We start from the raw sequence: 23,840 nt of genomic DNA on the forward strand, positions 1-23,840 counted from the left end.
ATCAACATATATTGCACCTATGTTGTCTGTCTAGCCGAGTATTCTCTTGCAAATACCTGATGAATTATTAATAAGATTGAGGGCAAGCAAGCAAATTAATGAATTTGTATAAAGCTTAAAACTGTTTAATTTGTTTATATGATTTATCTAAAGATTCCGTATTTCGTCTCATGGAACGATACCTCTGTTAAATTCAGTATATTGTCGATATTAAAACTGTATTTCTCGCTTACGGCTTGTCAAAAGTTTTGCTAGACATGCTGGCGTCTTTGAGTGTCGGCAAAAACTGTCTTAGTTTACTTCCTTTTCACCCCTTTTGTCTTGACTTACGAAACCCACGTCAATATTTACGTACGGCTTCTTGTCCTGAACGTTTGTTTGCGGGAATACGTAAAATTTGGATCCGCCAAGCTTCACAAATCTTCTTCTAAATATCAGTGTTCCGCCACGTGTGGGTTCAAAACGTGATCACACGTTTTTGTGTGCAGATCAGTTCAAATGTCATCGTGAAGTTTGAAACGTGTCTATATATATATACATATATATGCTCACTTGCAGGTAACGTGGAATAAATTGAATTGTTTCTTATTTAATAGAAGTTCCGTCGAACTTATCGTACTTCCTACTTGTCATAACTTTGCATCGGGGTTGACCATTTCACAGCAGGAAAAGGGGCCGCTTTCTATTCTTTCGTATAAATTGAGCTTATTGTGTTCCTTATTGGGTTGTAAAACTCTGAAGATGTCGTGCAGCGATACGGAACTTTAAAAGCGCTATATATATTCCTCCAGACAGCACTTAGGTAAACCTTAGCATAATGGACTACAATTTGAGTTATCCGATTAACTGTAGGAAATATTCTAGTTTGAGGTTCCTAAAGTACCAATAAAGATCACTTATTGATCCAGTTGTTACTACATCTATAGGAGGAAACCTAAACTAGACTAAGTGTATTGATACTGGATAACTAGTACACTATCCAAATTTTCCTCACTGGAATTCCAGCAAGGATCATCGTTTTATTATCATGCACAGTGCTAGGTCTTCACAGCTGAGTTTGCTGTTGCATATTCATTCCTTTAAGCCACATAGAGTTATATTTGTTCTACTATTAGATCAATTTTATTGTAAATCATGATTCGTGAGAACATGTCTGGTGTAAAACTACCTCGTATGGTAAAGCATAGTGTTAGTGAAGCAACAGTAATGAAGGTAATGTCAGCAACCCCGCATATCAGTGATATCACTCCCGTAGTGCGCAGTGGGATGTATCTGGAAGAATCACCGCATGCAAGGCAAGGGCATCCGTAAAAAAAAAAATTCAATGGCGTACATCAACGAAAAATGTCTGCACAAGGTGTTTTTGTAACAAAAGTATAGTGAGGTGAAGGATGTTGGCCATTCACGAGACCCTGGCTTGATTTCATGCATATCTAGTATATCCTATGGTCCTACCGATATTTGTTGTAAGAATCGAATCTTATCATCTTTTTTTACGGTTTATATCTTGATGGACATCATCGGTTCATTTGGGTGGGGCAGAGTTACACAGGAGAATTTGGAGTTCAGATTTGAGATCTTTATTCTTTTTTGATAATTAAACCGGTAGGTTTGAACGCACCAAAGCACGGGTATTGCCTCAGAAAGAAGTCAAACTACAACGCATTTGTTGTTTGACGTTGCCAGAGACGTGAGACAATCATGTACATGCTAATGCTAAACACTTTAGCCCCCTCATTGTCAATGACATGCACCTGTGTTGCTGTGCAATTTGTGTTAATGGCTCGTCGATAACTGTCAGTGTTCGATGGGCTTTCTAGACCGACTAGCCGAAGAATACATTGTCTTGCTTTTGGCGGCGAGCGGTGGGCCAGATGCCTGTCGGTGCCTTCCAAATGGGTTATCACTTCATATCGTTGTTGACGGTTTCAAACAATGGCAGGTGCTCATTTTTCTTGCTTCAAGCTTCGCTTTAGTTCTTCCGCTTTTAATTGAGAAGTTTTCACTTTCACTTCTACCTTCTTATACAATGTAAACAAACCACCATTGTTCAGCTTGTGCCATAAAAATCATCTCATGGTATATACTTGGGTTCAACACTGACAAATCATATGAAAACCGAACGCTCTAAATTCGCAAAAGTGATATATTCACAAGATTTTTATAAATGCGATACAAGAATAGGACTTACATTTCAATAGTACAACACTAAATGCTGTATTAAAAATTTATATCATGTTTCATCATTTAAATGCGGAACTTACATGCGGAAAAGATGCATTAAACATCCTTAAAAAAGCCTGAAAGTTGCTAAACCCGACATACTAAAAGTGCTGCACTATTTGGGGGTAATTTTTTCCAGATTTTAATATGCCAAAGATCAGATCGACACGTCCTGAAATGTAGGCCTTTAGTGACACATTATTGCCGTTAGTGATATTTTTGGAGAGAAATCTTGAGTCCGAAACATGCTAAGAACTCGGAGTAGTTATATTGCCAGCAATGTTCTGAGCTTCGTTGCAATTCCTTCATCAGTTGCATGGACTTGCAACAAAATTCAAAATTTTCTGCTAGTATTGCTTCCCTTTGAATCGAGTTTCATCTTCTGAAATATCGAATAATTCATAGATCAGTTGTGGAAGACTTCTTCCTATTATTATATTCAAGATTTTCGGTCATGAAGAATTGTGTTAGGCTCAAGTATTCGTTGTGTATTACTTTCGTTAATATAATTATGATGTGTATAGAATTTGTAACAAGATGATCCAGATTATATCTTCTGATTTGTAAGAGGGTCTGTTTTGCATCAAAAATACGCCGAAAATTACCCCCGAAACAAAGACATGATTGAATATATAATACAGCATGTGTGTTTTTGTCATTTGTCGTCTGTCTTGACCGGCTTTTGGGTTGAAATTGAACACAACCTAATCAATGCATACAAACATGACGCTTGTTCAAATGTTTGCACGCAGCACTCAACGCGCCACATCGCTGAGGAATATTGGAGGAACTTAGCGACAAACATTCTTGTTTAAAACAAGGCTATTTTTATTGTGTATACCTCACTTAGCTGAATGACGTGGAACACGAACCCGAAGACAATCGTTTGATAAGGGCAACACTCGTGATCAATGACGTCACATTATGTGATGACTGATGATGGCTTTGCTTGCTTCCTTAGTTTCACTTACTGGTTTCTCTATCTTCAAACCATTATACCGCCATCTTAAATTTTCAAGTAGTTACACAGGAAATTAAACCCAGTCTCGTTTTCCGCAAACATTTTTCATTGACAAATTTGGTTGGGCGCGTCTTTCATCCCTTCTGACTGAAATTTGATTCCTGCAATATATACACGATTCTCTTGTGACTTTCCCTTTGGGTTTGTTATACGTTAGAAGATTGCCGATAACTTCCTGTTAGAATAAGATACGACCATTGTGGACACGCTTACAAAATAATAAGTATAATAACTTTTCTCCTGTAGAAACACTGGATCAATAAGAGATGATCCTTACTGGACCTCAAGGAAGAACAGTTTAGAACTGATAGAGCTATCCAGTATAAATAAAGTTAGTTTAGTTCAGGTTTCCTCCTGTACACTGGATCAATAAGAGATGATCCTTACTGGACCTCTAGGAAGACAGTTTAGAAGAACAGTAATCTATCATAAGTGTCCATAATTCATATATCTCTTTTTTGACCAAATCCAGCCTAAAAAAGGTTAAACTGGCAGCTTTCTAAAGCTTCTTAAAAGCGCACAAACCGCACATGGAGGTATTACTGCGCTTAAGTTTCCGTGGTTGAAGGGATTAGGAATGCGTCGGCCTGGTGTTAGTATCTTTCCGAAATCATCCGAGTCCGTTTTTAATATGCGCTAGTCAACAAAGTTAAAAACAATTAGATTGTAGACCGATACAGATAACGCTTTGCCTAATGTGGTTATATACCGTGTTATTGCTTGAATATATTGACTGAACGCTTTCCCGTTTATTTCGTGATATTACAACAGTCCATTTTCACAAAAAGTCGAAGTGAAAACTCGTTGCTTTTTCGGAACAGACGACGTCTTTTAAAGATAAAAATGCTCGTTTCTAATCAGCCGTTCATTCTCCTTCCTTGATTTAATATGTTTGTATATATGAAGAAAGTTGTCCTAAATAAATAAAACAAAATGAGATATATTGTAATGACGGGCTTTTCGGTATACAATATACCGTCGTATTATTTCGTTATTGGACCAATGGACCGCTCTAAACATATATATATTGATGGGTAATATGCATCATATACCGACATATAATAATTACGACAGCATTTTCAATTTTCTGTTTTCGACTTGCAAGAACAAGTCGCGTTCACCGATTGTTCTGTTTTTCGCTATCAATTCAGTTTTTCATTCATTTCTCTCTCATTCTCATGACAATTAGATCATAAAAGAGTTGGTCTTATATATTTAGATATTTTAGCCCATTTCAACCATTCCAACTATTTAAACCGACGGGCAGACGAAAAGAGGTTCTTGTATAAGAGTCGCTATTGCAAGACCTTTAGGAAGAAAGATTTAAAAGCGAAACAGCCATCCAGCTGGGGTGTCGTAAATAAAGTTAGTTTGGTTCAAATCGGCAGCAACAATATTACAAACGAACGTCGAACCGACATCACGATTACATAAGACAATATTTGCAGTTCGTTTGCGACACTGCGCACGCTTTTTGCTGGCTTATCTTTGGGAAGCTGGCGGTGCCGCGATGCCCCCAAACAATACGTGGAGTAAGCTGTTTTCAGCTGTGGTAAACTCGAAATATTTTATCAATCCTCATTAAGTGAAGCGGTCTCTTTACGTTCCTACAATACAAGACGATCTAATTGAGTCAAAACTGATCGAGCGGCCTTGCAAGTGAAATATATTAATTCGCTTTCCTTAAGTACTGCGCCGGCACAGATAGCGCGTTTGCCTGGACGCGCTGCGCTAAATCAAATCGCGGGAGGTTAAAAAGCCCCGCGCTCTGCCAACGCCGAATATTTATAACTATAAAGAGCACAAAAACGCCGTCTTTCCATAGACAACCGACAGACACTGGCTATACGAACAACGCGATTAATGTTCGGTGAGCTCTCATAAGAATATATATCAGGATTTGTTTGGATTGCCAACTGAAAATCTGCACAGATAATCAGGTGAACAAGGCTATCATCATCTTCAAATTCATTATATCCGTCGTTCGCGTTAAGAATTAGTTTTGGGTATATTTTAATGTGGTTTCCACACATCTGAGTAGAAAGCTAGCTGCGCAGTTACTTATTATGTACGATGCAAAAGTTGCTGCTTTATATTACGACATTTTTATCTTTTGCTCAGCAAGGTTTCTAATTAAAACCGGGAGACGAAAGTGAATGTATTTTTTCCGTAACGAAAATCTAACAAACTCTTGGGGTTTTTACTCGCTTCTCAGTCGCTAGATAATGTCAGAACGTTTTTCGTTTTAATGTCATCATGAACTGTGTTTTTAGTTGGGTGATATTTCGGTGGTTGCATTTGAACTGGTGAGCGTGCAATGGCTGGAAACTGCATTTCAAAATCGAGAACGGTTTCTGAACAAGTTTCATCAAGACGAACGCCGAGTCAGAGATCCGGTAAGTTCAGTTTACGGCAAAATTGTTTACCCTGGATCTCCTGTGGGTTCTAGGACCAGTCACATACGACTATACATGAATTAATGCTTTTAGTTTGATCTGAATACAGCAATCTGTAATACAATAGATTTATAACTATATATCAGTGTTAAGTTACACTCAAGGCACCACCCCGCTGTTAGTTAGCTTTACCATTTCTTCAGGACAATGCCGACGTGATCTGGTGTTGTGTTAGACATGCGCACAGCTCCTCAGTCTCGACAATTCTGTTTATTTCAGTATCACAACGTCATTTGCTACAAATTTGGAAAGAAGTCACCGAAAAAAGTAAGTTGAAATTTTTAAGCTCAACAGGAACTTGGTCAGGCTTTTCTATCCAGTTGTGTGTTGAATCCATTCTGTTATAAAGAAGATTTAAACGAAGATTCTTTATACGCTGTAGGATAACCTAGGATTTAGGAACAGTTTGCAGTTTAAATTGCTATCCGTGCATTCTAAATGATTTTCGTATATGATAAACCATATGAACATTAACTATGTACTGTACTTCAGATGATCCGTGAGATACAATGTCTATAATACAAAAACATACAAACAACACTTATCGCTATAAATATCTCATGAAACTATTTTGATAATATCAACGAGCTATATAGCCTCGCATCCTGAAGGAATAAACCGGTTTCTAAATAATAAAAGCCACTAACGGTGCTTCTTTCGTGATTTTGACGTCATCGGATATCCGTTAATATTCTGATGTGTTCGACATCTGTTTTGTGATCTGAGGAAAAAATACTGCATATTTTAGTCGCGTAACTCCGGCAGTTTCTGCTTTGATCATGGAGTAGATCTTAGTCGTTCAATGACTATCAAATTCCAGTTGTTTCAACGCAGTTCATTCTAACTCCTCACCCATAAACTCAACTTACATTTGCAAGACAGGAAGCTCCATCAGAGCTATTCTCGTAGCAATTAAGGTCATTCATTTTTTTATTTCATAAGCTGCACTCCACTTCAAAGAACTAGAGGAACATCTAAACAAAAGCAGTCTTATCTTTGCTAGACAGCTCAGTGGGTTTCAGACTCTTTTTTTAAAATCGTGTAAGGATTACTTCTGACTGCAGATAGCAGGATTAATCCTAAACTCTCCTTCGTAAGTGATCTCTATTTTCATTCATCTTATGTTACAACAAGGAAAACCTGAACTAGGCCAAGCTTTACAATTACACTGGATAGATCCAGAGGATAATTTCTGAAGATACATGCATAAGTCGACTGCTTCGACTGTTTTCAACTATTTTCATCGGCGTCCACGGCATTTTAAATTTGCTTAGACTTGAGTTTTAATAAGTTAGGTCAAGTTATTGGGTTGGGGGTTAATTACAGTTCGAAATATATCCTACCTGAACGAGTTAACTACTTTCGTCGTGACATTGCGTGGCATCGTTAACAATTTACCTTTTAAAGTACCGACATTAATGAGAAAATATAGCAAATTTTCAGGTCACTTTACCGACATAGAATACGGTATTCAAATTAGGAATAGGAATTGCAGAAACTACAGGGTATTGGAAAAAATCTGCATGTTAATTTTCTTTGATGCGCTCCGTAAACTACTCTGGGTTTCTCCATAATGGCAACTAACTCCTTCATAATGCCAAGTTTCTCTAAAATGAGAGCACCTCTTGAACAGTGTTTCGTTTTAAATTTCTTGACACGCAACAAAAGAATGAAATAGACACAATAAAAGGTGATTCGAAACGTACTAAATTCAACCTTACCCGAATTTATTCCAAACACCTGTACTCTCGTGAGAAAATAAGTTGAATAACAGTAATTTATACATCCTTTTGGCCGCGGGGGTCCGGAATCCACGCAGGGAAGCTCCTAACTCTCCCCCTGTAGCAAATGTTTGGCGAATAAGTTGATCTTATAAGACTTAGCCAAGATACTCATTCTTTACCAAATACCATGAATGAACATGTTATACAGTAATATTTTCTATTTACACTCCCTCCCCTGGAACGCCCCGACAATCCCCTCTTGGGACACCTTGACTAAACCGATTTGAATTTTTCGCGGCTGTCAGGGTAAACGAGCTCGCACAAAAGAATTCATATTCTACTGTCAAATACACCAGCACTATACTTCCGAGTAAACATTAGTTCTTCGTATTAATCATTGTACAAAGTTAAATTTTTATTCACCACACTAAGCATTTTACGACCGGAAAATTTCCACACAAAAGAAGGGAACCAACACACTGACTTGGCAAACACAAACGAGAACACACAAAGGTCAGGAGTTTAATCTTACTTATATACCATGCGATATCAGTTCGCGAAGTTTTTAAACGTACAAAACATAACACACGTGAAACTGATATGTGCGATACGTAAATACGTTTCTCTCAAAAACACAATGAAAAATTTGGTTTGATTGTTTTGCGCGAGTTGAGGAGATAATTTTTAGGACGCGGATCGCTATTGGTCCCTGGTTGTTGTTCTTCATGAGCACCCTGGTCGGGACGGCTCGCCGCTTTTCCTAAACTATCTAATAACATTTACACATCCGCCGCGCCATCCCTGGCGCAGCCGACAGAGGAAAACAAAGAAGACTAAACGCTGAAAGAAATTTGCTTAGCGCTTTGTGATTGGTGGATATATGCGAGCAATTAGTGTGATTATTAATTCACTGTATGTCAATGACAGCAGAGGAATACATTCCGCCTACAATATCGGTGTAAATAACGCCGCCGTGATACCGTCAGCGAGCAAACTGCCGATGTTTACAAGCTGTGGTCTCGCGAAACTCGCTTGCCCAGTAATCGTCGGTCAATCATTTATGCTTAGAACACGCTAGTGTTGTAACCCGCTTGACAGCGAGTCTTTCAGAGCTAAATTATGGGGAAACGACATAGTAGGCCTTCCATTCAAGGTAAACAGGGGTTGAGAATGTACGAAACTTCGTTCTCACGTCTCTAGCAGATTCGATTATTCTCTGAGTTCAAATTGCAACTTTATAATTCATTTAGAACGTGTTCATTTTCACACGATTCATTCTATAAATTTTATCGTTTCTTTTGTAGCATGGATTTCGCGTGAATCGCCCGAAGGTTAGTACAAATGATATATGTAATTCCAACATTGCTATGTCCTGTTTTTTCGTATGTTTTGGCAGGCATAGTGTGCTATTTGAGTTCATGTAGCGTGGCTTAGAAGCGTGAATTCACAACGATAATAATTATCCTATGTTTTCAATAGGAGGTTGTGTTATAATCAACGACACCAGCTCACAAACGCGGCTTTTAGAAGAGATTTTAAAACAAAAGCGAACCGTCACCTCATATGAAGGCTATCTAGTCAATGAAGTAAGTCTGTATATTGTGAAATAGTCGTGCAGTTCTAGGCAAAGTACACTCAGTGCAGCAGTTTACTAAATCGTTAGCTCTTTAGTGTTTTTTAATAGAGAGAAGTAGCTTCTTAAGTCGAGTGCAGACAAGAGCCGATATATTTATGCGGTCGGTTCTCGTTTGTGCTTCCAACATGCTGTGCCGCGAAAAGCTTGTCTTTCAGGCGGGTATTAAATATCTCCAAGCACATACAAGCGCTTGCCGTTTATATTTTAACTTAAATCTAACCGACATTCCGAAATTTTCGTTCCTTGTTTGAACTATGTAACCCGGCAAAATGAATGTCAACTTGGCGTTCTAATGCGTGTTAGTAAATGCTTTATCCAAACAGAAAGCTCACGGTGGACGTAACGCGGCTAATGGCTGTGATATTTAATCTATTTCTTTGCAAAAATTTCCCTTTTGTAATTATTTATGGACAGCTTCTCGCGTGCGGGAGTTATCGTGTTTATCAGACATGCGAATCTTGCGACTATCTTTAAGTTGTTAGATTCTTGTCTGGGGATAAATTGTTGTTTTTTTTTGTTTAACTTGTACTCCAGTGTCAACTTTACGACGACGCGTTTCCTGTGTAATTCTAATGGACAGCAACACAAGTATTGACAGGCATTTACGGCCAACACTACTTTAAAATCGCATTCGCGCCTCTTGAGTAAGCGTAAATAAACGAGTTTGAATGTGTTTCATTATCAATAATCAATATTTCATTCGTCTACACTTGGGCGTACTTGAACAGCTTATTCGCAGCTACGAAGAATTCTTGTTCAATTACAAATGTTTGAACGTCCCCCAAAGTACCATTATTTATTAGGTTCGATCGTTCATTTTGTACAATTTCAAAGTATCCATGAAAATGTTCTTATCGCAATTGAGTTATCATTGACAAATTGCTGCCTACAACCATGGTAAATAAACATGTATTCATCGTGAATAACGAATTCTGCTGAGCTCACTTTTAGAAACATTCAAAAGCTATGCCGTGGGATATTATTAGAATTTTCTCTACAGCGCGTGTTTTTTTTTATCCTGACAAAGCTCTCATGGTAGTGCTATAAAAAACGTATATTTTCTTCCATATTTGTAATCTAACACCCGCGTGACCCAATCTTCTCATATTGTTTGCGGCTTCTTGCATTGTTGATGGTTTGATGCGAACGAATCAACTCATCTCGCTGTAATTGTTGTTTTGCTCACAGGAGGACAATCTGGACCCAGGCGTTCTTACAGGTCATCACAGCACAAAGAGCAAGTCGGTGGAGAGTTTTCCATTAGAAAGTAAGTAATTAATTTCGCGTCCCATTTGTGGGCACCCGAGTCTGTGATATTCATTAAATGTTTGCTCAATGGCTCGCGTTCCTCTGTGTTTTAATAAGTCAAAGGGGCCGGTCGTGAAGCGGATTTTGATAATGTTCTGGCGAAGTTTAGGCACATAATTAGCGCGCCCCCAACTACGCGTTCGCACACAATCGAGCATTTTCAAACCATTCGCACAATTATCGTGTGACGCCATTTGATTGCGAATGTGACAAATTATCTCAATGTAACAAATGGAACATAACAAATTGGACGAAATGTTACAAATTAGAAACGATCGAGCACGTTAATGGAAGCAATGGAACAAAAATTGATTGGTTTAAATTACAGACCATTGAAAACTGGCAGGTTTTTCACCCCGTTGTGCAAGTTTTAAGTTGGAATATGTAGACAAGGTGAAGGTCTCATTTTGAAGCAATCAAGAGAGTTATCATGCAGAGTAAATCCAGCCCCCTATTATGTTAAACCTACAGTAGACAGGGTGTGTTTACTGTTTTTACCTACATGGTTGTTTTCACCATGTACATTTGAAGTATTTCTTCCTCGTTAGTAAGCGATCTTGCTATGAAATGACCGGAAAATGGTCATCTATGCACCATACGTATGGCCATCGTGACACTCTACACTTGACCCAGGTCAATCTTTCCAAATCTCGAGATACAAGCAATGTTTGTGAGGAAGGCGCGCACCGATTCGAATGGCGCACCACTTATTGGTTCAAACTCTTTCATTTCAGTTGTAGACTTGCCTGCGGAACCAGATGGCAAGCAGATTGACATTCATTTTGTGAAGGAAGGAAATATGGATGAAAGAACTCAGACGGCATTGAAACCTGAAGTGAGTACATATCACCTAATTCCGCTTATATACTTGATATTTCAACACTAAAAGCATCCAGTATTTTCGCTTTAAAATGTAAGGAACTCTTTAGAAGTCACTAGTAACAATATTACTGTCAATCAATCACTTGCATATGAACGTTCAAAAAAACAAGCGTATGAAAGCTTTATCACAAGAGGAATATATCATATTTGGGATGCATAAAACACTCGAAAATTTACTGGACATATTTTGATGTGAACCAAATGTACAGTTTTCACTGTCCAGTTTCAGTTCAGATCAGCACGCCAATCTAAACACACGTGACCAATTGTATGGAAGTTGTATACAATTTCTGATTGTTTGACCCCCAAATCACCTTTGTGATGATTTAGTTTACTTGGCCTGTTTCTACATGTCTACGAAACCATTCCAAGATTTTTTCCTTGGCGCCCATTTGAACTCTAAAATGATTGATTTTCACTCGAAAATGACTCGTCTCCACTCTCTTTCTCAAACCTGAAAGCGAGTTAGTATTGTGAAGAGGGACTTCACTCCTTGCGGGTCTGCGCGCTTTATTCTAAATAGCACGGCATAAGAGGCATACTTCAATTTGTTCGTTATGATCATTGAACTTTTATAACGTTGCATTGAAGGCTTCGTTTTCTATATTTTTTCCTCTTAATGGCGTATACAGGTTCTTAGGAGAGGTTGCTTTTTCTCGCCACGTTCATGTTTTCCTAGTATGTATGTCTTTGTCAAACTAACACAGATACCTTTTTTTTTCCTGAATGAAAGCTCTATTCTTATTCTTCTCATCTTTCTTAATGCTCTTCTAATGCCGTGGACAAAAGAGAGTTTGGCTAGACGCATAATGTCCTTAATGATTGTCTTGTTTAGCGCATTCATAAACAAAGAAACTGTCGAACAAACCAGCTTTTGTTTTACTGAGTTTTACCAGCCGAGACAAATGAACTGACTAGATAATTCCCGCCACTAATAAATGCATTAAAATAAATAATTAATGTTATCCTCAAGATACCAATATCTTTTGTCTGGCTGTTTATGGGGAATATGGCGTCCACTTCCCTTTAATTATCGTTACCGCCGCTGAAACCTGTCTATTTTGCGATAACATCAGGTTTTACTGCTATAAACAACAATCTTGCTTCGAAAATGCGCAATCTGGTGTTTTTCAGGGCCTTTTTATTTCCATCTTCGAAAACAGACTTAAACTTTACAATTATATAAATGCTCAGACATTGCCATATATCTTAAATATTGTATTCCTGTCTGGAGTGTTATCTATACCACAAGCAAGCTAGCTAAACTTGTTATAGCCGGCCGGATTTGAACCGAACAAAGGGCAAGTTCAACAAACGTCGCGCGGTTAACACTTATTCTTTGTCGGAAATGAATTCTATAAACGAAAGAAAAAGTCTAGTCTGGCACTAGCGGCCAGGAATTTAATCAAGAAGGGATTTCCAGGCCGCTGGAAGGCTGGAAAATGTCGCGACGATCATTTTAACGATGAGAAATGAGAATGAAATATTTTGAGACAAAGACACTTGTGAAGATACCTAGTCCAGTATAGTCCTAGTTTAATATCGTCCATGTTTCACCGTTGCACGGACTAAAAATTAAGGATGAGTACAAGTTCGAAAATAACTCGCCTCTAAGACTCTCAAGCCTTTTTGTGATATGAACCGGAAATTATTGAGAAGATAAGTCTATTTCATGCAAGTTTCATGCTCGTTGTCTGCTGTTAAAAATCCAAAAGATGCGGATCAACATTGTTCTTTTTTCATCAACGCCTGGACGAGAATTGAGCGGATAATGTTGGCATGGTAGAAGTTGTTTATGTATGTTTATATGATTTGAAACTGAGATCCTACGTATAGGGATTATTTAGGATTATAAATTTCTAAGCTCAGGTATTTTCCAACAGGATATTGATTGTGGGGTGTCTATTCGCTCTATGGGTTCAGACAAACAGCAGTGGTCCTTTTCTTTGTACAATTTTGAAGAAAACGGTCGTATTTCCAAAGAGGTAAGCGTTCTAACACTCTAAAACATCAAACATTGCACACTCTTTGGGATTACCATGGTCATCACATTCATCAAAATTGTGATAGGAAAGAAATCCTTAAACTTGCTTTAGCATATGTGAGCTTTTACCATTGACGGAACTTGCATTCATGGTCAGTGCTTTAGTTTGGGACATCTTGATTCTAACTAAAAGTTCATGTGAATATTGACAGCAAGAGTTGGGATTTCCAAACCGAAACGGCATACTTTAAACAGCTAAATCTTAAAGTATGGGATATGTCTGTCTACTTAAGATGAATTGCTCATCTTTGGAAGAAAAGTTGACAACAGTTTCTCTGTCAACACGTGCATATCGTTTCAAGGACACGGGAGGGTTGTTTTCCCTGCTAAGTAAATCAAAAGATCACTATAAGTAAATATATTCACACCAATATTGGGATTTGGTTTATTTTGTTGACTTGTGAACCAGCTGAGTAATAGGATTAGGATTTTGTTCAGGATAGTCCGGCAAGTTTGTCTGCAACCTTTTTTGATATAGTCATTTCACGAGGCATTGCTAGTTTGCATGTTTGGTAATTAGTATTTGCTGGAGTTTTGAATATCTTTAGGCTCGTCCATCAAAACAGATTTATCTTCCATGTTTAAATTATCGTTTAGGATTTAACAAATTTGGTGAAGTCAATTTACGATGCGCTAGGAAAGTCGGTTGACACAGCAAACAAGAAACATTCACGCGAAGCCGTGAAGAAGGTCAAAGTTCATATCTCGTTGTCGAAAGAAAAATCATCGCGGGAGATGCGGGGTGCTGCCGTCGTACCTCGTCGTGAGGTTGTCGTGGGTGCCGAGGATCATACGGCTGAGGCCGAGAAGCAGCTTGAGCGGTTGAAATTAAAAGAGCATACGTCATCGCAAGAGGGCGTTGCAAAGAAACCATCAAGACGAAGAAAAGATGGTTATTCCACTGTGCAGGTTTTGAATAACGATTTAGGTAATGCCCGGCTGGCCTCAAACAAATGCAAATGTTGTTCAAGCACGCGAGAAAATAAGAAGAGATCACAAACTGAGAAAAACAGTAATCTTTTAGCTGATAAGCCCAGTATCTCGACCAGGAGGAAAACTGAGCCGGGCGGGTGTTTTACCGTGGAGCAGAAGCCTGCGCAAGAACTGGCGCAATTGGCTGAGAAAAAACTTAAAGTTCGATCGCAGCGTCGTACACGACGTCGGTCTGCATCTCCGGGTGGAAATATGCCAGGATTTTCGCATCTCCTGGGGGACGCGTATCGCCGGCGGTACATACTTCCGGCAGCCATTCTCCTGTAGGGCGTTTATCAGGGTACGCATCGCCGATACCAATTAGCGGAGGTTCCAGGGAAGTGCCGTTAGATCCAAGTTATGCCTATCACCCCGAGGAGAGTAACCATGTTTATATGCACGCCACGCCCAGAACGACGCCTTTTGAAGAACCAAAATACACGAGACGACACAAGAGTAAACACAGAAGACAGCGTGATAACGGAGAAAAGCCCTCAGGGGTTTCCTATCCCGGGGGAACGTCCATCGTGCACAGACACGAACACGTTCATCATCACTATCATCATTACGGAGAGAAGCGGTGATCCTTTCGGAAGACTGGAAGCGGATTGGCTATGGTGATGACGCCAGCTTACGTTACTATGGAAACCACTGATTGAAATAGAAAATATCTTCCCTGGAGTCCTCAGGCGGGAATGTGGTTTTCAAATTCAAATGCTTTTGGACAAAAAAAACGGGACGATGTTTTGTGAAGTGAACCAGGTTTTATGTATGGCAGGTTTTGTTAAAATTTTTCGTGATACGTGATTACCGTTTTCCGGTTTTCTCGTAACGTTTATATTAACTTTGGTAAAAATGTAATACATGGAGGTCACGAGATCCCTCATTTTGTACATTCACATCGCTAAAGCGTTAACCATGGTGAAGATCTCCAGCAAGGGTGGAGGTTGGAACTTAGATCTAAATTTTCCAGGAACGTTAAAAGATCTTTGTTCCACAAGTAATATTTTACGATAGCTTGTATATATGATACTTTATACACCCACAGCTAGTATCATTGTTGAACTACATATTAGTCCATCTGTTTGCCCATGATTTTACAAAGAGCAAAATCTGTGCAGTAAAACAGTGTCTGGAAACGCCAATCAAATCTTCACCTGAATATAACAATCCTCAATATTACCACATCCTTTTAAAGCGTGTTTTCCACTAGGCAAATTTATTCGCGCGAATAGATAAGAAGTAGAAAGCGATTCTACTTTTTCGCGGCGAATTTTTTCGCAAACCAACTAACATCACCGAATTTCAGATCTTGGAAAACGGGCGTAAGGTCCGCTTTCAATTTTTGCTGCGATTTACGTGCGATTTCTTCTTTTGATGGATGTGAACGAGTGAATTAGTTACCGATGTTATTTGAGGTTCAAATTGGAGCTCGTACACATCAGAGCATTCTTAACTAATTACTCGTTTACATCTATGAAAAGAAGAAAATCGCAAGTGTAGACGGGCTTTTAAACTCTCGCAAGTATTCTGGGATGGTGCATGTGCGTAAGTTTACAAAAATGTTGTATTACCGGGTGAATGGTTTGGCAAAGACTTTTAATTTCAAGGAGATATATTGCTGAGTAGTGTATTATATACGATTTAATTCAAAAGACGCCGATGTAAAAATATATATAGATATATATATATACATTTAATATAGGAAATAAATAAATTTCTGTACGTTTTTTGATCAAAAAGGAAACCGCGTTATGATGTCTTGTTTTTGAAGTATTTTTAGATTTTATTTTACACTTTATTAGGCGTTGAGAATGAACAGAATACAACTGAATCAAGAGTTTCAGGTTACAAAGAAAGTCGACTTATAAAATGTCCGTCATTTGAAGGGGTCGAAGGTAATGCACAGATTTCTGTTTTTGCACATTTTAATTTTCCCCCAAATAAGACTGCCCATGCAAGGCGCTTCGAACCGTTGCCATGACATCATCTTTAGCTGCCAGGGATAGGACGGGTACGCGAGGGTATTTGCAGAATAAATGTTAACTCACTGCTGGATAGGCAGTAATATTTCAGGGTATGTTTTCAGACGTTTGATACATAATCAAAGATCAAACAAATTTGGTCGCTGTAGTCCGCTGCTGATGAACAGCTAATCTGTTGATATCAAAGTTCTCCACAACTGTCCTCCGAGGTACTGTTATAGGGTAACGTAAAACTTCGTTTTGCTTGCGAGCGCGGTTTAACTTTTTTCTTGTTTTGTAATACAACCATCCCTGCCAAGCACCTGCAAGTACACCAAAGGCAACGGCAACTCCGGCTGCCACAAGAAGCCACAGACCATATTGTGGTAGTTTTTCTTCTCTAGTTGCTGGTCCTCCCTTCCTATTCCCGCCAACGTCACCATTGTCTTTTGTAGTTCGTTCTGGGCTTGAACTGTTCCTACACTCATTACGTTGTACGTCAGTTTCCAGTCCCCAGCCGCATCGCTTCGTGCATTTTCCTCTGGTACAATCACAAAGCTGGACGCAATTCTTACAGACTGTAGCGAAGTCTACGGGGCAGCCCTGCATACATTTCTTCTCACAAGTGCTAGTCTCGTATTCCGTAATATTACGCTCGTGCGAGCAAGTGCCGTAAAATTTCACGGACCATCGTTCAAAATATCCTGAAAAATCTTCCGTATTGTCAATCTCAAGTTTCCAAGTCCCGCGCGGACTCTCGCCCCAGTGAAACACGGTCATAAATGGCCATCGTTTGAAACCTTTCGAGCTAAGATCAAACTTTCGCAAACCGAGTAATTTTGATCGCGTTCCCGAGGGGGAAATCAGGTTGATCTCTAAAGATCCGCGCCGTTCGTGACGTAGTGTGATGTAAACGATCACGTGTTCAAGTTTCGTGACGCACGCTTGCGTGTGTCCACGAACGCAGCCGTCAGTAAATATCTCTGAGCGAAATATCTTTTTCGCTTGGATTCTTCTCTTGTCTGTTTTATCCTCGCTACGACAGATGTGTTGAGGAGGCGCAGTCTTCCAAGTCCTACTCTGAGCGAGTCTGACCAAGGCGTCCGTGTCCAAGAGGCCAAAGCCATATTTATTATTCACCGGGTATCCAGCGCCATTTTTGCGCCAATTGATATCTCCCTCGTCGGTTACACGTGACGTCTCAACAACCAGGTGTTGCAGGTCACGCCACGTCAGATTCGGGTTGGCCTCCAAGACCAGGGCAAATATTCCTAAAGGTGGACAAAAAGCTTTCATTAATACGATTCCTTATCTACGCTTATGAGGCGAATTACGTAAAATACAAGGCTTTCTCGGTGCCCTATCTTCATTCTGTCAATTTCCCTGTGTCTTGTGGCTGAACTGCAGTGGTCAATTGAATTCATTTTGACATTTTCCTAGTTACGATGCCCAGTCGAGATCTATGAGACCATCTTAGGTCTATTATCAATGAACGATAATCGAGTCCTCGCTTACCTGCAGCCAGCGGAGCTGCCGCTGAGGTTCCCGTATGTGATTTTGTACATCCCTTATGTAGGTCGGTCGTAGCGATTTTCTTATTTACATTTTCTCCCTTTTTGCCGCTACTGTACGTGACCGCAAGTGTTGATGGGCATGGCTCTGCATACCACGGTGATATCCCCAGGTCATTGACTGCACCAATTGATATCGTGTAAATACTCGTGATATAACCATCACAGTTACAGTAATCGTTGTAATCACCGCCGTTTCCTGTCGCCCAAACGAAAATCGAACCTTTACCGTTCCGTCCTCTACTCACACCTAAAAAAACCATGATCCTTTTAGGTTTTCAGCAAATATATTTGCCAAACAAAAGCTTCCAGCTTTTTATCATTCACACAAGCAAATTTAAATTATCTTTAACATTCTTCAGCGCTGAGATTCTTTGCGTAAACTGGGCTATGTTTACGGATGTGCTGTCTGTTTTTCTGAAGAATTTTCGTGCATTTTGATGTTTTGTATTCTCATGATTAGCACAAAATATCAAAGGTATGAAATAGATAATATTGCTGTAATTATAGACGCGGTGTCTGCAGTCATGAATTGTTTAAAGATTTATTCAATATTCCATCCCCTTCTGGGTTCCGAGCCAGACGTTGGTCCAATATATTCAGAAAAATAGGGACAAAAACACACGCAAACTACAGAAATATGAATGGTAAAAAAGTGTGATTTTTCATAACTTCATCACCAACATTTCAATGCTTTCTGTTGTACCAGATGAAGACTTTTGGCGAGTCACTGGGGGTATTTTGCATGTCTGAGTTGTTTCGTCAGTACAAAAACACACACGTAATATTCGTGTGTCGATAACAACCTAGTAGACAGTGGCTTCCTTAATGATGACGGATGAACCACGGACCAACTCAGAAGATGATTCGTGGAGCTGATCAAGGTTATCGCCTCAATATGCTAGTGTTTTGAGTACCTTCAAAACAAGATAACAGACACGGTGTCTGCACAAAACAACAAACTTGAGACCCAATCAATATCCTCAAAATGTCGACAGCGACGTCTGTCAGTGATTTTTGTTGAGGAGTATTGGGGCGAGACGTCAACTACCACTTTATTTTCCATGCAAATCTATTCTGACCTACCATTCCTAAGCGCCTCTTTTGCCACCTTTCCTGGTCCATCCACCTTGACACCCTTGTCCTCAGGCCCCCAGCTACTGCTGTATATATCAATATGATTGTAAGCATGACTCAGCGAGCGGCCTTCAACAACGTCTGTAACATCTCCATCCAGCATACGTATTCCGCCAATTTTGGCGTTGTATGCGACGCCGACACCGCATACCTCATTGTTTGCGGCCGCAGCCACCTCGCCCGCACACCTGGAAAATGCAAAAATTTACAATTTTCTGGCTCTGTGGCAAAATGCATCTTACTGGACCTCTAGGAAGAACAGTTTAGAACTGATAGAGTTATCCAGTAAAAATAAAGTTAGTTTAGTTCAGGTTTCCTCCTGTAGTAACACTGGATTCTTACAGGATCTCTAGGAAAAAAAAGTTCAATAGTAACTTCATACAGAAATATCAGTATTCAACTGGTATCTGCTTTACCTGGTGCCATGTTTATTAAGATCTCGCGTGGTATATCTTGGCGCTGGGTCGGGGTCGTCGTCATTGTAATCGTAGCTCGCATTCTTGTCGTAATTCGCCTCCAAATCAGGATGAGTGTACTCGATACCATCATCCAGAATCGTAACAACAACACCACGTCCTGTGATGCCTCGCTTCCATACGGGGACCACGTTAACGTCGTGTCCTTTTGCGGCTGAAATATACGAAAGTTGAATTAACTGAAAAAACTCTTCTTTCTAAACCTACGATCGATTGGTTTTACCACAAGATGGCGGTCTTAGTTACTCTCTATTGTCGCCATGGCCGAGGCTATGGCCAGATGTACTCGAAGTATTTTGTGGTTACAGTTGGAATTTGTAACATTCCACATAAGGCATTGACTATTGAAATTTCACTTTTAAGAATATCTGGGCGAAAAGTATTAATCACTGTTTTGCTGTTGTTATCTGAAATATCAAAAAAATTTCTAAGAGTCATCCCAGATCGTTTGACAGTGTAAACTGTGCCTTATATTAAAACGATTTTGTTGGTCGCATTTGCTAATGTTTTTATTATCAGCTTCAGTACATTCTATTTATCTGTGTTTTTCAACTTATTGTCTGCATTGCCACTTATGTGTCGTCGTTTTGACGTGCAGAGCTCGACAGAGCGACGACCCTCGACCATAGACCCGTTTAGACAATACATCATCAAAGGAAATTAATGATTAATAATAGCAAAGAATTCTTAAACGTCATGCTCTTGTTTTTATCTTGTTTTTGAGTGCAAACAAATATTGTCAAAAGGCATTTATAAACATGTTAAAATAAGAGGTATGTCGTTTGCCATTCATTGACTTCGATTTATTCTGGGCAGAGAGTATAATCTCGTAACTGAACATTCTTTACCTAAAACATGAACGAACCCAGCAAACCAGGCTGTGACGAAGTTCCGTAGATGAATGGGAATTTTTAATTTGATCAATGTGTGTGCAATTCAACCTGATCGACAGGCAACTAATCAATGCCATGAATTCCTTTAATATAGCTTGCGAAGTCATCACCCTAATAGTAGACCAAGTTCTCTGTTCAGATGTACATTCGCAGCTAAAGCGATCATTTCTTAATATAATTCGTAGCTCGTGATATTTTTCAACCTGATAAGGATCTAGATCTCGTTGAAAAACCCCCTTCTTTTCACTACTCTAAATGGTAGTGCTTTGAATGCGCATTGAGAACTCCCATCCGTTTAGGATTAGACTGATAGATAACACACACAGCTGGCTTGTTGAATTAAGACATAAAACGCCCTTGCGTCACCTAGCTAACTCTCGTTGAAACAACAAAGTGTGAAAAGGCGAAAAGAGGTGGCTGGACTGAGTGGTATCTATTTGAGGAACTTATATAACGCTTTGACCTTAACCACGATTCTGTTTTGATTTCATGACACCTATCGCTGACATTCAGAAATGGGAATTTAGAAGTTGAGTGAAGATTATTTAACGAACCCAAAGCAGTGTATCTCTAAAATCCCTAACTTCGTGCCCTGGGGGAGGATATCTGCGAGACACAGCTATTCTCTGGCATCTTCGAAAATATCTATCAGGCCGGGGGGGATTCAAGACCTCTCCCTTACCTAGAACAAATTGTTCGATTGATAAAATTTAAAAGCTGAATTAGAGGTGTATTGACCTTAGGGCTTCGTAACTTAACGTTGTGAGAACCCAAATATTTCAAACAGCATTCTTTCATTATAATATTAATCATTGCAGTATGAATCTCTGCTGAAATTTATAACCCAAGGAGAAATTATACGAATTTAAATCATGATTAAGATTGGCGTATGTATTTGAACAGTGAAATATTTATGATATCGAAATATTGTACATTTTCCTGGCATAAAAATGTCACAAATTAGGCAAATTAGCAACATGTGGAAATTCTTTATAAAAAACTGTCTACGCGTTTTACAGGTTTCAAAATGATTTCTGAAACAATATATCAAAATGTAACGCATTTATGAGCAAAAAAATTAAGCTATTAATAATTTCAGCAAATATCCTTCCTACTTTCGTATTAAAAAACCAAAATAAAGTATCTCAATAAGTGCTCATTTGTAACAAATTGCTTCACCCAAGAGGTTTGATTATTTTTGAATATGTCCAAAGTACAGACATACTTAACAAGAGTTTAATTATCAGTACGCATCCTAAACTCTTTGTCTTTATCAGAGGTCAAGTTGCTCGGAAGAACAAGGAACTATTTGCGAGCAAGGTGTAATATATTTAAAAGAATGGCACCTTTAGCAGTATTATATGAAATTCTTTCTCTTATGTTCTATACACAATGAAACAGCTTGTGTCGTGACAACCTTTTGTCTGTTCATTGACCATGCATGCGAAGAAAACGATTATTATGAAAGTGATAACTTAGCTGTGAAAACAACGAATTAAGTTTTTCCGGTGCCCATTGAGATTACTTTACAGTAACTCAATTCGTATGCAAAAATAGAAAGAAGATCACAAAAGAAGATTCGCCGATATTCCTAAACCGTTTACGTTTGCATCCGTAGCGATTATTCACCTTTAAAATGCAAATCAAACATTACTTGAGACGAAGATGAATAGATCAAGGCAAGCCGCTTAGCCTTCGCTATTCAAATCCTTTGCGTTTACTAATTAATAACTGCTTGGAATGCTCGCAAAAAGCATTTGCAATTTGATGAAATGATGGCATAAAGACCATTGAATATCAATCTTAAGAAATGGCTTAGTTAGGAAATCTACTAAATCAGATTAACTGGGCTTTCGTGAAGCTACGTTTCAACGGAATTCCGTATTGGAAGTGCTTCAAAATTAATCCGCTTAATCATGACAAATTTGATGAAACATTTATAGTAAAAATCACTGAAATCGTGCTTCTATATTTAACAGTTTCGAGTGGTTGAGAAGTTAAGCTGAAAGGTTACTAAAACAAACTTAGTTTGTAGCTTTAAATTATCATCAAAAACCAGACAGAAATGACAGCTGAGCATGGTTTCTTTCTTCAAATGTGTGAAAGTTCAATTGTATATATGCCACATATGGACGATGTATACACAATCAAATTTCATCATTCACTGCCAAATTCACAATTTTCCAAGGATCGCAATTAAAAGCGTTTAGGGAGACTTTATTTTAATAACAAACACAGATCGGTAGGGAAGCCGTTATCGCGGATAGGAGCTATACACAGCGATTTTATATTAAACGCCAGCTGTCACAAATAAAAAGCAAAAAAATTATACAAATTCTTATCACGGCATCTTTGGCATTATTGCTGATTGGTAAACCAAATGCTATATTCCAAACCCTCATTTTTCAAAATATTCTCCAAGTATGGACCTGTATGGTCAATTTACAGTAGATTACAGCTATATATTGTAAAACTATGATTTATTTTGTAAAACAAACATTGTCAACAACGGTGTTCGAATATTCAAGTCTTAATACTTAAGTGCGATATGCGCTGTTCAAAAAAAAGACATGACTTACCTTTGTTTTCTAAATACCACTGATCTTTATACATGTTATCTTTAAAGCGTCTTTTCACCCTTTTTAAAACTTTCTGCTGTTCACTCCATCTGATATGTGGGTCCATATCTAATATACGAGTTTCGTAGATGGTCCTTCGTCGTCGTCTACGAGGAACCCTCTTTTTAATAAGTAGAAAGTACCCATCTAATGCGCCGATTTTTCCGCCGTATTCAAAATTATACTTTTTAGCGATCCGTTTTGCCATCGCTTCGCTGTCGGTTTGGATAGCCCATGTGTTTGTATATTCGCTATGGACACCCTTGCGAGTTGAAACGTATACAACCAGCAAAATTATGGCGTTGAATATCGTTAAAATGTACATCTTGTAGCCAAAAGCCGGGCGACGTTCGCTTGTATTGAATGATTGGAAACTGTAAACATCTATTTTATGTTGTTTCCATGGATTAATAGCGTTTCAAAGCTCCTTCGGGCATAATTTCGGTCCCCGAAATGCTTTCAGCTTTTGTTGTACTCATGTGTTTATGAAATTGACACCTATCACGTGACTCGTGTTTTGGCTTTCTGCTGCCTGATTGGTCAATCAGGCTTATCTGATTGCTCTTTGTTGTTCGAGAATAATTTAAAGGTATGTTAAAAAAAAGTGCAAATTTCAACATGACCTTTGAAAGATATATTTGCAAAACAATTCATATATAAATACCAAAATAGGCACGGGCAGTCAGTTGTGATTTCAGACACTTATTTTGAGATGTTATTATAAATCTTCTCATATTATTAAAACCTAAAAGTCATTCATCATTTTAGGCTTCTAGCCAGAAAGCTTCACTCATCGAGCCGATATCTCAGTAGAATTACTGCTACACAATTTAATGCAGATTTATTAACTCGTGGTAGGTGGTTGGATACACGTATCTATTCAACTCAAAGGAGTTAATTCAATGATGAATTAAA

General features: G+C 38.8%; 2 protein-coding genes across 4 annotated transcripts; one reads left to right on the forward strand and one right to left on the reverse strand.

Moving 5' to 3' along the window:
- The first annotated feature begins 358 nt into the window (after positions 1 to 358).
- LOC114516425 (protein naked cuticle homolog 1-like) lies at positions 359 to 15,933 on the forward strand. 3 transcript variants are annotated; one of them, XM_028535899.1, is made up of 9 exons: positions 359 to 558; positions 5,518 to 5,640; positions 5,920 to 5,967; positions 8,729 to 8,755; positions 8,904 to 9,010; positions 10,249 to 10,327; positions 11,103 to 11,203; positions 13,134 to 13,235; positions 13,892 to 15,933. In XM_028535899.1, exons 2-9 carry the CDS (start codon positions 5,562 to 5,564, stop codon positions 14,552 to 14,554), a joined length of 1,206 nt encoding a protein of 401 aa, XP_028391700.1. In that variant the 5' UTR covers positions 359 to 558; positions 5,518 to 5,561; the 3' UTR covers positions 14,555 to 15,933. The 3 variants fall into 3 exon arrangements, with proteins under 3 accessions (XP_028391700.1, XP_028391699.1, XP_028391701.1); XM_028535898.1 differs by lacking the exon at positions 359 to 558 and adding an exon at positions 5,036 to 5,184; XM_028535900.1 differs by lacking the exons at positions 359 to 558; positions 5,518 to 5,640; positions 5,920 to 5,967 and adding an exon at positions 8,322 to 8,577 and having other exon boundaries at positions 13,892 to 15,931.
- Positions 15,934 to 15,971: 38 nt separating this feature from the next.
- On the reverse strand, positions 15,972 to 23,418 carry LOC114516424 (proprotein convertase subtilisin/kexin type 4-like). Its single transcript, XM_028535897.1, has 5 exons — positions 22,887 to 23,418; positions 19,355 to 19,568; positions 18,888 to 19,126; positions 17,746 to 18,051; positions 15,972 to 17,501 (listed from the first exon to the last, which is right to left on the reverse strand). The coding sequence occupies exons 1-5, from the start codon at positions 23,248 to 23,250 to the stop codon at positions 16,378 to 16,380; spliced, it is 2,247 nt and encodes a 748-aa protein (XP_028391698.1). The 5' UTR covers positions 23,251 to 23,418; the 3' UTR covers positions 15,972 to 16,377.
- Positions 23,419 to 23,840: the final 422 nt, after the last annotated feature.

Source organism: Dendronephthya gigantea, unplaced genomic scaffold (assembly GCF_004324835.1).
Source record: "Dendronephthya gigantea isolate DGI-Jeju-01 unplaced genomic scaffold, DenGig_1.0 000006F, whole genome shotgun sequence".
Taxonomy (NCBI): domain Eukaryota; kingdom Metazoa; phylum Cnidaria; class Anthozoa; order Malacalcyonacea; family Nephtheidae; genus Dendronephthya; species Dendronephthya gigantea.